Source organism: Sordaria macrospora, chromosome 3 (genome assembly GCF_033870435.1).
Source record: "Sordaria macrospora chromosome 3, complete sequence".
In the NCBI taxonomy this organism is placed as follows: Eukaryota; Fungi; Ascomycota; class Sordariomycetes; order Sordariales; family Sordariaceae; genus Sordaria; species Sordaria macrospora.
The window spans coordinates 1,336,366-1,349,766 of NC_089373.1; the positions used below are offsets into that span (position 1 = coordinate 1,336,366).

The window sequence follows — 13,401 nt, forward strand, 5'->3', positions numbered from 1 at the left end:
GACTTGGACATGGGCTGGGTGGAAGAAAACCAAAAAATATGATTTCGCATGCGAGTGCCTGGGGTTCAAGTATTTTGGCCATCTCTTCTATGACCAAAGCGACTGTCTAATCCAGCCACCCATAAAGGTTTGCATTGATGGCAAGGATATGAACTGGACGACGGATCATCTACAAATCACAGAGCTGTCGGATTCTGGGAAGATTCCCACTTACCTGGTACTGACGGGCAGGGTGGTTAACGTGGAGCTGACCTGCAAAGAGAATACGGATGAATTCGTACGAAATACATTTTCTTGGAGATTTACATCGCCTGTTCACCTCCAGGATAAAAGCGTATTCCTACCTCCTGAACACGTTGACGAAGGCGAAGGGAGAATCCTCAGCAGTTTGCTACTTCTGCTGTTACATAGGACATGGAAAACAATGCCGGATGAAGTGAGGACCTATCGTTTCCTACTTTTACGGCCTGGTTTATGAGCGTCTGGCCAGTACCTTCATCACGGAGAACTTTTTTTATTCAGACTCCGGCAATATGTTGTATGATCTTGAGACTAGGGAGGTTCGAATTCGATGATGATCTCGTGGAGTGGACAATCTACTACTGAAAAGTTACACTTGATATTTTGGACAAAATGTATCCCGAGCTATTCAAGGCCGTGCGAGGACATACGAAAATGATTTAAACACATACATGAAATGCCTAAGGTGTGTACGGATTTATAACGCATTAACAGAGTTGTTCAAAACATATGCAAATTGGAAATTGGCTTATTGAAGATTGATCAGGCCTCAATCACAGAAAGAGACGTATGAATTAAATACAAAAACACCCAGGGAAGTTGACACGAGGCCTTGAGCTAACAAGCAAGTCGGTATTGGATTGTGCACCATGTTTCAACATGAATTTCTCTCACATTTCTTCCTTTCTTCCCAGAATACCTTACCTCATTGCAGCAGCCCTCCCTTCTTTCCTTGACAATCACCTTCTCCCTTCTCCGCGTGGATAACCACAAAAGGAAAGACCACCACCACCACCCATTCCACCATTTCCCACACCATATAATGTATCTTCGGTTCACCCCCTCTAGCAGCCCTTTGACATTGACAACAGAAATACTCAGCCAGTTCATCAACCGAAGCGTTACTACTACAACCTTCAAACAGACCGTCCACTCTCATTCTTTCAGATTTCGCTGCTGGTCAGAGGACACAAAGAGAACTTCCTTCCCAACATGACTCCCACCACCTCCAAAAGAGCACCAGGGTAGCCAGCGGTCCGACAAGGCTAACTACCACAGCAAGTATCAAGGCCGGAAGGTTAGTCGCCTACTGAACCTGGATGTTGAACAAATCGACACGTCGAATCCGAACGCCTGATCTAGTGTCGCTTCGAGGGTGAGCATTTTATCACAAAACGAGTTCCATTCACAACGAAATTCGGAAGGAAAGTAACAAAAAGACCAACAAAGAAGAACCATCACTCACCTTAACGGTCAAAATGCAGATTTTGCATGATGCCCCCAGTATCCGAATAGGAGTTTCAGCCTGCAATTTCCCTAACCACGTCCGAAAAATGTGGGCGAGAAATGCACCTTGGATCTAGATCACCCGGCAAGATCACCGTCCATAAGGTACTGTAGGCACGGTTCAGCCACTGCGGGGCGGGCCGTACGATATGAAGTGAAGCTCCTTCCTTGCACAACCCGGTTGTTCGTGCCTGTCGACTTTACACACCAGGCCTTCACCAACCCACTTCCCCTGTTCCCAGTTTCTTCGTGACAGGCCATGCAGCAGCTTGGAGCCATGGCAAATGAAGATCAATACGCACATGCGGCTCACCACTCCAAAGCCATGCTGAATAATGCGAAAAAGGAGAGAAACCCCCATATCTCGACTTCAATAATTCCGCCCTTCTCGTCAATCCCATACAGCGAACTTCAATAAGCTTCCTGAACTAACGAACAGGAAAAGAAAGTGCTGCCAATGAATTCTGTCTAATCTCCTGCTAATAACCAATAATAACCAATGACCACTGCCTACCGCTCGGCTAACTTTCTTGCTCATCCCTATATCCTTCCCTACCCCATACGCTGTTAAGTACCGCTACACTCTCCATCCAACACTTACACACACAAACAACCCAATTCACCCTCCTCACTTCCAAGCACTTAACCCAGCCCATGGATCACCTCCCTGTTGCTGCTGCTGATACTGCTGCTGCTGCTGTGGCGGTTGACCCCACCCTTGCTGCCCCTGCGGTCCCTGCTGCGCCGACCCAGGCCTTCCAATGCCCGGATTTCCCATACCAGCATAATACTCGTTTCCGCCGTAATGCACCGTCTGCTGAGGACCCAGCGGTGGGGGTCCCGGCGGTGGCGGAGGTGGGACGAAGCCTGGAGGGACGTATCCTCCGGGCTGCGATTGTTGCGGCGGTTGAGGTTGCCCACCCTGAGGGTTCAGTGCCGAGGGATTGCCGTACGTCGTCAGGCTGTAAGGGCGAGACTGGGCAAAGGAGGTTTGCGTCGGCGGCGGAGAGGCAGGGTGGCGGCCGGGACCAATGTTGAAGCTTGTTTGGTTGGGAGGTGGGGAGGCCGGACCGGGGATGCGGCCGAGGGAGCTGGGGTCATATTGTTGGTATGGCCCTTGTTGTTGCCCTGGGTTATGGGCAATCTGCGTAGCTGGCGGCGAGGCGGGATACTGGGTAGAAAAGTTGGCCTTTTGGTAGGCTGTCAATGGCGTGTTGGAGACAGCTGCAGGAGCGAACGACAAGGGAGCAGGTGTAGGGCGGCCTCCTGATCCCGATGAAGGCTTAGGGGAAGTCGGTGATGGGTCCATGGACAAGCGCTCCATGAGGTTCTTCATCCGCTCTTGTTCCATCGCGGCGTGCGAGCTCTTGTTGGCGGCCCGATCCTGCTCGATCTGGTTGAGAAGCTGGGCACCCTCAGCTCTACGGTTGTTGACGAAAGCCTCTACGTTCTTCTCTAGGCTCTCGGCCTCTTGTCGCATATCCTTGTACCAGTTCTTAGCACTCTGCAGACCCGCCTCAAGGTCCAAGAACTCTTGGTAGGCACGCTTGTACTTGTTAATAACGGAGGCGCGCGATCTCTGTACCGACTCGTATCGGCTTTGGTCGGCACGAACTCGCTTATCCTGAAGGAGGTTGTTGAATGTCACTGTAAGCTCCCTCATAAGAGCAGCCTGCTTGTGCGATGCTTGTACGAGGCGGTTCTGATGAGGCCTAAACTTCTCCAGTTCCTGCTGGAAGAGTTGTTGCTCATAGTTCGCAATCGACTTCTTGTTGAGAATGAGGATTTGGGAGATATCATCGCTGTGTGCCTATTGTTTTGTCAGCCATTAATCAATCACATACGACTTTACCATGATATTCATTTCATACCTTTGCCTTCAGATCCTGTAGTACTTGCAAACGCTCCTTCTTCACCAAGCTCAGCTTCTTCAGAATATCCTCCACCTTCTGGATCTGCTCAACCACACTCGGGCCACCGTCATCAAAATCGGCATCCAAGAGATTCGGCTCGACGGTGGCAGGGCTATTCGGGTTCGATTTTCGCAGCTTCTTGACCGCTCTCTGAAACAACTCATCGATCTCTCCATGTGACGCGGCCTGGCGCATCTCGTCCAACTCGTTTTCGTTGGCCCTAAGCTTTGTCGCAAGTTGCCCATCGCTCTTCGCTGCCACCTCCAAAGCCTCCCGGTACCTCCTGATGTCGGTTCTGAGCGTCGTAGTCAGCCTTGAGCTCGGCTGCTGTGTCCATTCCGCGTCGTACTTCGACCGCATCTTTTCACACACGCTTTCCTCCATATCCAACTGTCTGCTGCTCTTATCCAGTATCGTTGAAATGGCCTGCTTTTCGGTATGAAGATACTCGAAGATCTTGTGGGGATTTTCGTGGTCCGCGACATCCACACACCACGTCCTGAAATCCTCGTCGGGAAGGATATCTTGGTCGAACCCTCCCTTCAAAACCTGAAGAGCGCCTGGAAGTCTGAGATAATCCAAACTAGCCGCCATCTCGCTGTTTGCGGTCTCTACTCTCTCCGTCTCCGCTCTCACCAGCTTGGCCTTCTCTTCATCGTACAAGCTAGCCGATTCGGTGACCGCAAGAGGTACAATTTTCGCGAAAAGGTCGGGGCCAGTAATCCGTTGAATGTCCTGGCCGGCGTATAGCTCGCTGACGGGAATCGGTTTCGCAGCCGGCAGCTTGGGGACTGGTGTAACGCTGGCCTCCGCAGGTACAGGTTGATGGTAGATCATGTCGTTTTCCTTGTTGAGTTCCTCCAGCTTTTCCTTGACTGTTGCGAGGTGTCTCTTGGTCGCATCTGCCAGGATGTGTCCGCAGTCGGAGGTCAGATTCGAGTTCGGGGGCACTGAGCTAGGGAAACCGTGTGCCATCTTGTTCGCTTCCTTGGCAAGGCTCTGGGCAATCTCGAGACGCGCAATGGCTACGCCATACGAGTTGGCATCCTCATCGGCGAGGGCTTGGTAGTACTGAGCTAGCGAGTTCATGAAGTTGAGCTTGATCTGTTGTTTCGTTGTTGTCAGTCTTGCCCTCAGCTCCGCATCCTTTCTGAACCGAACATGATGCCATCACAACATACCTGGACCATAGACAGCCAAACTTTCTCGAAAATGGCTTTGGTGACGTTTTCCTGAACACCTTCAACAGCCTGCGCGTAGAGAGCAGCCGCCTGGCTAGACAATTTGGCAAGCAGACCATTCTTCTTCTGATCAGCAATCTGCTTTTCAAGGAAGACCTCTTGCGCCTGAGCCAACATGATGCTGATCAGTGTCTTGACCGTTTCCCTGCTAAGATCCGAAGAGGGCGCGTGGAGGAAGTTCTCGTTAATGTAGGTGAACATGCCGGCCGAGGCCTGGAACGAGTGGTACGCCGTCTTGAGTCCCGCCTCCTCGGTTCGCAATTGGTGTGCCGCATGGCAGGATAGAACGGCGGAGATGTTGAAGATGATGGAGGCCTTTTCGAAAGCGAGCGAATGTTGCGCTGTGGGCTTGTGGGTGAAAGCGTCGAACCTAGAGAATCAGCCGATAGTTAGAAACCGACGTGTCCCGTCCGCATTGATCATGTTTAGCCGTGCTGGAGAGAATAATACCATGTAAATGAGATCTTGATGTTCTTCTCGTCCACCGGAAATCTTAAATCCAAAAGCTCGAGTTGCCCGTAGTAGCGATAGAGCAGGTCCCTTCCGGACGTGCTGTCCTTCCCGGCGCCTCGCATATCCTGGCGCAACCGGTTGAGGGTCGCGCATTCTTCGGCGTAGCGCTCCGGGTCATCGCCGTACGTGTTCTGGATGTAGTTCTTGAGGGGAGCAACCCAGTCGATCTCGTTTGTGGCCTTGAGAGGCACCGAGATCATGGGCGCCTGCACCATGTTGGGCGATTATGGGCGGCTGGGGATTGGGCGTCTCGGTTCGGTAGAAACGGCTCGATGGAATTCGGGAATGCGGGGACAAGACAAGACAAGACGGAAGTCCTGGTCCTGCGACTTGGAATCCAAAGTCTTGTAGCCGTCGTCGTGTTGTCGTCCTGGGTGACGAATGCTGCTTTCCAAAGCCTACTTTGCCGATGCTATGTGACAGACTGGGGGAAAGGCGGAATTGGTGGTCGACTACAATGGAACTTGTGAGAGGCAGAGTTGCGTGTTCGTGTAGGCTTTGGGTAACAGCCCAGCTTGTGTCGTCAGAGTTCGCGTGCGGCGGAGGGGTACCTGGTACTTTGCGGACGGCGGTTGCCCTGCTCTGAGCCCTGCTGTGGTGATGAGCGTTGATGGTGGCCTGGCCTGGTCGTGCTAGGGTGGGCCGTGAAGTCGAGAACCACGGTGTGGACTTTTTACTTTTTTGGGGAGAGGGGGAGATCCGGGGAACTGGTGAGGTGCAGGCACAACGCAGGCGAACTTTGCTGCTTGGGCCTCCAAAGGTGGCCGGGTGGCTTGATCACTAAGCTAGCGACGACAACGGTTGACGAGACAAGACACAAAGGCGTTGTTGCATGAAATGGAACAAATCCGATATTATTTATGGTCACCTCAACTTTCTCCAAAGTTGTCTTGGTCTCGCTCATCGTATGAGCGAATGGGCGGCACCTCCAGGCCCTGTTATACGTTATAAGTACACAGCTCGACAGGTCATTGATAGGCGGGCAGCAATGGGCGTGATAGGGCGGGCGGCAGCTGCCGGGGAAGGAGCCACCCAACTACGGAGACGGTCCCGTATAGCTTCACGTCCCCCGTCACCGGCCGGGAACTCTCCAGCTGTGATTCAGACCTGCATATTTCTCGGATGTTGATGAGAAAGATCAATATGAAGTGCAAGCATTTGAGTTATGATTGAAGCTTTTCCAAGTTTTCTGGAACGAAAAGTTCAAGTGGAAGTCGACTGTAAAAAAAAACAAAGGGGAGAAGCGGCTCCAGTATAAGACCAGAGAGGAAGGTTCATAAATCCTGACAAACCATCCATCTCGGTCGGTGCTTCATAACCTCGATGTAATCAATCATTGTCCTGGTCCTAAATCTCCTCGGAAACAAATCCTCCAATGTGATTCGGGTACCCGTACAGGACGGGTGTGGTACAAAGATACAAAGCCGGCGGCTAAGAAACGCCCACTATTTGTTAGTGGCCCCCCAACGGTTTGACCGCCCTACCCCTCTTTTCGCCTTCATTAGACGCGCTTCTTCCGCCAACTTCTTCTCATTGTGAAGAAAGATACCTAGACGACCCTCTTGACAAGACAAGAATCCAAGTCAGGATGAAGGATAGTGAAATGGAAGATACGGTATGAGTGATGAATAAACTTAACCGAACCTCATCTCTTTCCATGTGCCATCACCTTCAAGACAGCTGCATTCACAGCAGATGTGAAGAGACGATGGAAGACCCCGCTGCGCTGCGCTACTAACTGCCCCTGGGGGTGTGTTCTCTTTTCACTATCACATCACATCTTGCAGCTGGCGATCGACAGGTCGTGAGAAACAGCAGCCCTCACAAGCTCTCTCTGGGATCCATCAATATCACGGCTTTGTTATTGCCCACACACGTGTATGTATCTGCCCCTTTCGTTGCCTCAGGTCAGCCAAGATCATCCATCATCAGCAAGCCTCGGTAACTGCCCGTGCCTCCCGTCCTTCTCGAATATCTTCAAGATTAGGAACTGACTGTTGGCGGGACACACAACAGAAGACCGATATAACTGCGAATCACCATCGGTTCTGAACAGAACAGAGAAAAAAGACACCGGGAGGCTTTACATCTTTTAGTGTTATGGTAACCGCAACCATACTTACATACTTAAACCCATAACCACCCCCATCCCCGTCAAAGGGGTTGCTCCACGATATAATTGGTCAACAACCCCTTTCTCGCACTCTCTCCAGAAGCGCGCGCTCAATGGATGGTACTGGTCGGTACTGGATGGTGCTTCCGGGGATGAGGCTTGCATGAAATATGATTGATTTTGGTCGGTCACGGTCGGATACTGTGACCCCTTCTTTGCTTCCCCCTCATTGTTAGGTATTGCCCTTTAGACCACACTACCTCAACGAAATTCAATGGATGTGAAAACAAGGTGCGGCGAGGGCGGCGCGCGCCTCGAGGCGGAGACGGAGACGGATGTGCGGCCAGAAATGCGGCCAGCAGCAAGTGCATCATTTGCCGATGCAGAAAGAAAGAAAGTCAGCGTTTGTCAAAAAGGGTGAGCGAATGGGCGAATAAACGAATGAGCGAATGAAAACAAAAATGTGCTTGGCCTTAAGTCGACCCTTAAAATGGAATCTATATCCACTGTGACTCAAATTAGAGATTTGTTTAAGCACGATCAAAGGAAGCGCTGATCTGAGTTGTGGGTTGCGTTGATCATGTGAGTGAGAGAAGCGCCATGACAAGGGTTGGCTGGGTCACTGAGTTGATTGAGGTTATTCACACTTTCACAGTCTTCGTTTAACGCGCTCGAGGCTTCATGTTTCCCTTCGTATGCTTTGCTTCCATTTCCTGCAAATTCCTTGAAAAGTTTCTATACCGGTTTTCGCTTGTAAAACTTCATCAAATACATATCCAGCAAAGAGTACCGTAGTCGTGTTTCCCTTCGAATGTCTTGTTGAAGAATGCTTGTTTCAACATGCTGAAAGATACAGTGACAGAAGTAGCTAGCCTATGCCTTATCCAATTCCACTTCGGCGCCATCCATTTTGTGGACGGTGGTTACCATATCGTCATCATACTGCAACCTCAACATGAGATGGGCCACGACCAGCCTTACAACTGCCTCATCAGCTCTGGAATGTCAAGATTGAATCCCTGCGATGGGTCAGTATTGATCCCGAAGAATTGGAACCTATAGATTTCATTCCATGTTAGCATTTGCTTTCATCCGAACTTGATGCAGCATCAATAAACGAAAACCTACCAATCCTCAACATTAAGCGTCGACGGAACAGGCTGTCCCTGCACCGAGCTGTTGCTCCAACTGTCACTCGGGCTTTGCCCGTCATTCGCCCCATTGCCGCCCATCTGCCCGTCAAAGTTGGTGTTCCAGAAGCTATTAGTATTATTATTTCCATATCCTCCCTGCTGACCCTGGCCCTGACCAGGCATGCCTCCACCTGCTTGCAGCAACCCATTGCTATTATTGTTTGGCAACGGACTGCCGGCCAGGTTGCGCTTCACGCCCTGTGTATATTCAATGGGTTGATTGGGAAGCCCGCTTGGCATTTGCATCATGTTGGGATCCAGGCTGGAATGCTGTTGGGTAGGTGATAAGTGAGTGAAGAGCGGCATGTTGGTACTTTCTGGGAAGAGCTGGTCGGGCTGGAAATTCTCCCAGATATTTTGTGACAGGTTGGGCGAGTTTCTCGTCACCAGGTACAGATCTGGTGGAGTGGCTGGGACCGAGAAGGATGGATTGAACGGCGTCGCGGGTCGAGTGTGCGGCCTCGAAGCTGTTCCGCCCATAAACGCATCATTCGGAGGACGATGACCGTTCTGATTATTGGGTGACGTGACAGGGGGCGGCATCGTGCTGGGCGTCGTCTCCGTCTTGGTCGTCAGACTTGGCGTTTGTGGCCTTGAGCGCTCATAGGATTCTTGGGGCTGGGGAGTGTTGACGCTGAAATCAATGGCCATCTCATCATATTTACGCTTCTGTTCATGTACACGTTGCTGTTGCTGTTGGTGGTGTTGTTGTTGTTGTTGTTGTTGTTGTTGTTGTTGTTGTTGTTGTTGTTGTTGTTGTTGTTGTTGTTGTTGTTGTTGTTGTTGTTGCTGCTGCTGCTGCTGCTGCTGCTGCTGCTGCTGCTGCTGTTGAATCTGCTGATGCTGATGATGTTGTTCCAGATGAGCAAGACCTTGCTGCATCCGACGGTGTCTCTTGCCCGCCGCCTTCTGAAGCCTTTCTTCCAGAACCTTATTTCCAAGAATGGATTCAAAAAGGGTAAACACCATCTTGCCCACAAGCCAGACCTTGGAAACGTCTTTCAGAGCGGCCATGCACGTCCGTATTCTGTCTTGCGTAACTTGCTGAATGGAGGCAACTGGCGACCTCATCTGATATACGTGCATGATAAGCGCGGAGAAGAGACTGTAGACAATGTACGCAGGGCAGTACCGCAGCTGATGGTTAGACTGGAGATTCTCAATGATAGAGGTGATCATAGCTGCCGCCTGAAACGCGATGTTGCGCGATGGATAGGGCGAGTCATCAGGCCACCTGTGAGAACCACTCGGTGGCATGTGTGCTCTGTGCAGGAGGCATAGGGTGGTGTAGTAATTTGAATGAAGCAACGCAGACCAGAAGTGGTGGTTCCGCATTTCCCAATAGACGATCTTTGGGCAGTTCTGGAGCCAGTCGGCAAGAGCCATGTCACTGTGCGTCAGATCGATGGCATTCTTTCCCCGGCCCTTTGAGGCAACAGAATATTGCTGAGAGAGGACCAGTCCCATGATTTCGCACAGCTTGACGTATTGCAGGAAGAACTGGACGTGGGTCTCATCCGGTGGGTAGTCGCTTGGGCAATCCGGCTCGTCCTCGATGAAGTCGTCCTCCGTTAGCATCTCCACATCCGAGTCATCCAGATTGATGTGGCAAGGTCGTCCCAACGCAACGGCTGTTGATCGGTCCCTTGTGAACAGTGACCACCAGATACGCTTCCATAGCCTCTTGTCGGCTTTGCTCAATTGCGAGCCCTCGACGCTCCTGTGCATGCCAGAGCCCTGTGCGACAATGGTAGCAACACGACTCCAGTAAAAGACGTTCTTGGTGACATCCTCAGGGCCTTCCCAGTACCAGCCCATCAAGAGAAGTGACTGGACAATGGTAACGCGATCGTCCTCGTAGCCCGCTTCGTACAAGGCTTTGGCTCGTTTGTAGAAGGTAAGAGCGGCAGGCGCTGCAGAACCATTCGCATCCATAAGTTGGGGGTTGGTGCAGACTCGAGAACCGGCGAGAAGCATGGCCTGCAGCAGCAACAGCGACGGTGGGTTCTTGGGGTCCCTGTACTGCCGCATAAACTTGGTCCGGTTGATGACGGGGACTATGGGGTGCACCCATTGGAAGTACGACTCGATAAGCTCATCGCACAGAGACCGTGGTGGTAGCAGGAAAGCGCCTCGCTGATGAAGGATTTCAATCTCGGTACTGTCCAGTTCTGACAGCCTGGCCTTGTTGCCCCGTACATTTTCCGGCAGTGGATAGTGTACCACATCCGAGTCGCTTTGGCGGTCATGGACGAGAAGGGTGAGGTTGGAGGACTCGCCCATATAGGCTACCCTCCCCGCCTCTGTGATCGGTGCTCTGGTAAACTTGGGCTTCATGACGAGGTTCATGTAGTTGGCCAGAGTTGCATTATCGTACTCTTCTTTTTTCGCCTGTTCCTCGACGTTGGCGGATGTAGTCGGTGTTCCCTCTTGGGTGTGATAGGCCGCGGCAGGTCGGGTGCCGGCTGGGAATGTGTTGTTTGTGCCGGCCTGGTGCGGCGACCGTTCTTCGGTATCTCCTCGCTCACTGGGATGGGTGTTAGTTGTTTGCAAACATAGGCAGACCACAGATAATGAATGACATGTGACGAAAACAGGAAGAAGGGGGAGGTGGTCGGCAGAAAGCAAGGAACAGAAGAAAATCAAATAACAAGAAGAAACAAGAGAATAAGCAGGTACCTGTCCGAGTCCTTGGATGGGGCAGTGGTGGTGCTTTGGGCGGCCGTCTTCTTGCGTTTGGGGGTTGGGATGCGGCATTCGATGGAGAAGGCGACACAGTTGGTGCACGGAACACCGAGGCTTGCGGCATCGCAGCGAACCTGTAATAGACATGATGTGAGCATCCATGTCCACTCAAAAACAAGTGATATGGCAGATCCGAGGTTTGACAATTGGTTGGGAAGCTTTGTTTAAAAAAAAAAGCGTCGTACTTTACGGGCATGACAAGTCTACAAAGACGGGTGGTTAGCCTAGGTTTCGCACGAGAGATAACGCGATAGCTCCTGAGCCGAGGCTCGAGGTTGAAATGCGGCGCAATGAGTCGCATCCCGCCAGTGGTCTGCCCTTTTATCTTTTGGGGCACATTGCAGGGAGAAGACCTCAGGAACTTATAAGATACACATTTGCAACTTACTTCGCAAGCTCGAGAGGCTCGTTGTCTTTTTTCCATTCGAAAGATGACATGTCAGCTAAAATGAGCTCCTGATCGTTATCCTCCCCAGTCTTTGCCGGAATCCGGAATGCACCAACCTCCTGAAACTCATATGGCCGGTTGATGTGCCCGTGGCTGTCGACGCCGATGGCGGCTGCTGGCCCTGGGATTGCGCTTGCGACGGTGCTGGCGACTGCGATTGCGAATTTCTCGACTGAGTCGGCGATTGTGAGAATTGCGGTTGTGGTTGAAGCGGTGGAGGTTGCTGCTTTGGCTGAACTACTTGTTGTCGAGTCGGCTGCGGTTGTCCTTGTTTTTGTTGTTGCTGTTGCTGCTGCTGCCGCTGGTAATCCTGTTGTTCCTGTTGTTGTTGCTGTTGCTGTTGCTGAGGGGCGGAAGCAATTGTCGGCTTCTCTGCTGGCGCTGTCGCAGCCATTGTTGCTCCCTTGGCCGTGTCAATGTCCATTTGCGTCTGGTAACGGGAAATACACTTGCGCCCTCCTCGAGGCGAAACGAGGGGAAGCCTGGTGTTACGCAATCGTCTATGGGCTGTTGAAGCAGGGAAGATGGCTAGTCGCGCTCAGTGTTGAAAGAGCTGCGCTTGTCGGTGGTGGTTGCGTTGCTGCTTCTTGGGGACGGGAGGGGGCCCGGATGCGATCGACGTGGTTCGTTTATCACTGGCGTGAACTGCCCAGCCTCTGGACCTAGGTGTTGCCGTGCTACGCCGTACTCCGTACTCCGTACTAGGTGCTGCTACCGTTGTGGATGACTTGGACGTTCGCGTCTCCAGCCAGTTCGTTTGGATGATGTATCGTGTGTGCCGCCACCAGAGATCGCCGCTTTCTCGAAGGTACCGTTCGTCAACGAGAGACTGACTGATCGAGTTATCCACCAGGTCGCTAAATCGAGGCGTAGGAGCTCCTCTTCGGACGCCGCGGAGCTTAGTGTGTCTGGGATGACAGGCGGGACCAGGTATCGTCCAACGTGGGCGTAAAGTGGAAGCTATATCTCTAGGGTGGTAGATGGGGTTTGGGAACCAGAAGAGCCGACGTGTCTCGTATCCTAGACTTGGCTGGAGGTGGTTCTTAAAGGCTGCGCAACAAGATGGTTGTATGTGGTGTAGCAGCTTCCTATTGCGAATACGGTTTCAAATATCAGGAAATCGATCGAATGCGGCCGCGTTCACAGTCGCACCAAGGTCGATTTTATTGTCCACGGTCAGGGGACTGGAGATGGTCGAGGCCAAGGTAGGTAAGGTAAGTATGGGAAAGGGGAAGATTCGGAAAGGTGAGAGGAATCGTACGTGAACAAGGGCGTCGAGGGCGTTCCGTTCTTGCCCTGGACTCGTCGCTTGTTCCTCCTTTGCTTTTCTTTGTGAAGAAGCTGGGGATTGGAGAAGTGGGAAGGGATTTTGGAGGAGTAACAAGGTAGGTAGGTATGGAAGGCAGATGCGGGAACATTCCGATGCGAGAAACAATTGCGACCTGTACCAATTGCCGTCACTGTCAGCAGAGGACCGGGGGAGCTGAGGCGGCCAAGCACAGGGGAATTGCAGGCCTACCGCTGCCATAGTGTCATCCCCGGATTGAGCGGACTCACTTTTGCTAGCGCGAAAACGGCCTGGCGAGGGGGGCTGCTCTGGACGGGGCCTATGAACATGTACGGAACTTGGCACATATCGAACCTCTGTGACTGCACGCTACCCGTCGCAAAAGCTTTTACTAATAAGTCTACAGAGAACGGAGAAATT

At 51.9% G+C, this 13,401-nt stretch overlaps 2 protein-coding genes across 2 annotated transcripts; both read right to left on the bottom strand.

Annotated features, from left to right (window-relative positions):
• Positions 1–767: 767 nt before the first annotated feature.
• Positions 768–6,029, bottom strand: SMAC4_01835 (uncharacterized protein). The gene is made up of 4 exons (XM_066089659.1): positions 5,132–6,029; positions 4,622–5,051; positions 3,399–4,544; positions 768–3,337 (listed from the first exon to the last, which is right to left on the bottom strand). The coding sequence occupies exons 1-4, from the start codon at positions 5,407–5,409 to the stop codon at positions 2,156–2,158; spliced, it is 3,036 nt and encodes a 1,011-aa protein (XP_065946425.1). The 5' UTR covers positions 5,410–6,029; the 3' UTR covers positions 768–2,155.
• Positions 6,030–7,987: 1,958 nt separating this feature from the next.
• SMAC4_01836 (uncharacterized protein) lies at positions 7,988–13,117 on the bottom strand. The gene is made up of 6 exons (XM_066089660.1): positions 11,750–13,117; positions 11,634–11,658; positions 11,431–11,448; positions 11,180–11,319; positions 8,436–11,027; positions 7,988–8,363 (listed from the first exon to the last, which is right to left on the bottom strand). The coding sequence occupies exons 1-6, from the start codon at positions 12,115–12,117 to the stop codon at positions 8,285–8,287; spliced, it is 3,222 nt and encodes a 1,073-aa protein (XP_065946426.1). The 5' UTR covers positions 12,118–13,117; the 3' UTR covers positions 7,988–8,284.
• Between the last annotated feature and the right edge of the window lie 284 nt (positions 13,118–13,401).

What these genes read in the sequence shown, in the direction of transcription:
- SMAC4_01835 (XM_066089659.1), bottom strand. Translation starts at nt 5,409, where the DNA reads ATGGTGCAGGCGCCCATGATCTCGGTGCCTCTCAAGGCCACAAACGAG. An exon ending in ATCAAGATCTCATTTACATG is followed by an intron (nt 5,052 to 5,131) that starts GTATTATTCTCT and finishes CTGATTCTCTAG; the next exon opens with GTTCGACGCTTTCACCCACA. An exon ending in TTTGGCTGTCTATGGTCCAG is followed by an intron (nt 4,545 to 4,621) that starts GTATGTTGTGAT and finishes ACGAAACAACAG; the next exon opens with ATCAAGCTCAACTTCATGAA.
- SMAC4_01836 (XM_066089660.1), bottom strand. Translation starts at nt 12,117, where the DNA reads ATGGACATTGACACGGCCAAGGGAGCAACAATGGCTGCGACAGCGCCA. An exon ending in CCATCCAAGGACTCGGACAG is followed by an intron (nt 11,028 to 11,179) that starts GTACCTGCTTAT and finishes CACCCATCCCAG; the next exon opens with TGAGCGAGGAGATACCGAAG. An exon ending in ACGCTTAATGTTGAGGATTG is followed by an intron (nt 8,364 to 8,435) that starts GTAGGTTTTCGT and finishes TGAAATCTATAG; the next exon opens with GTTCCAATTCTTCGGGATCA.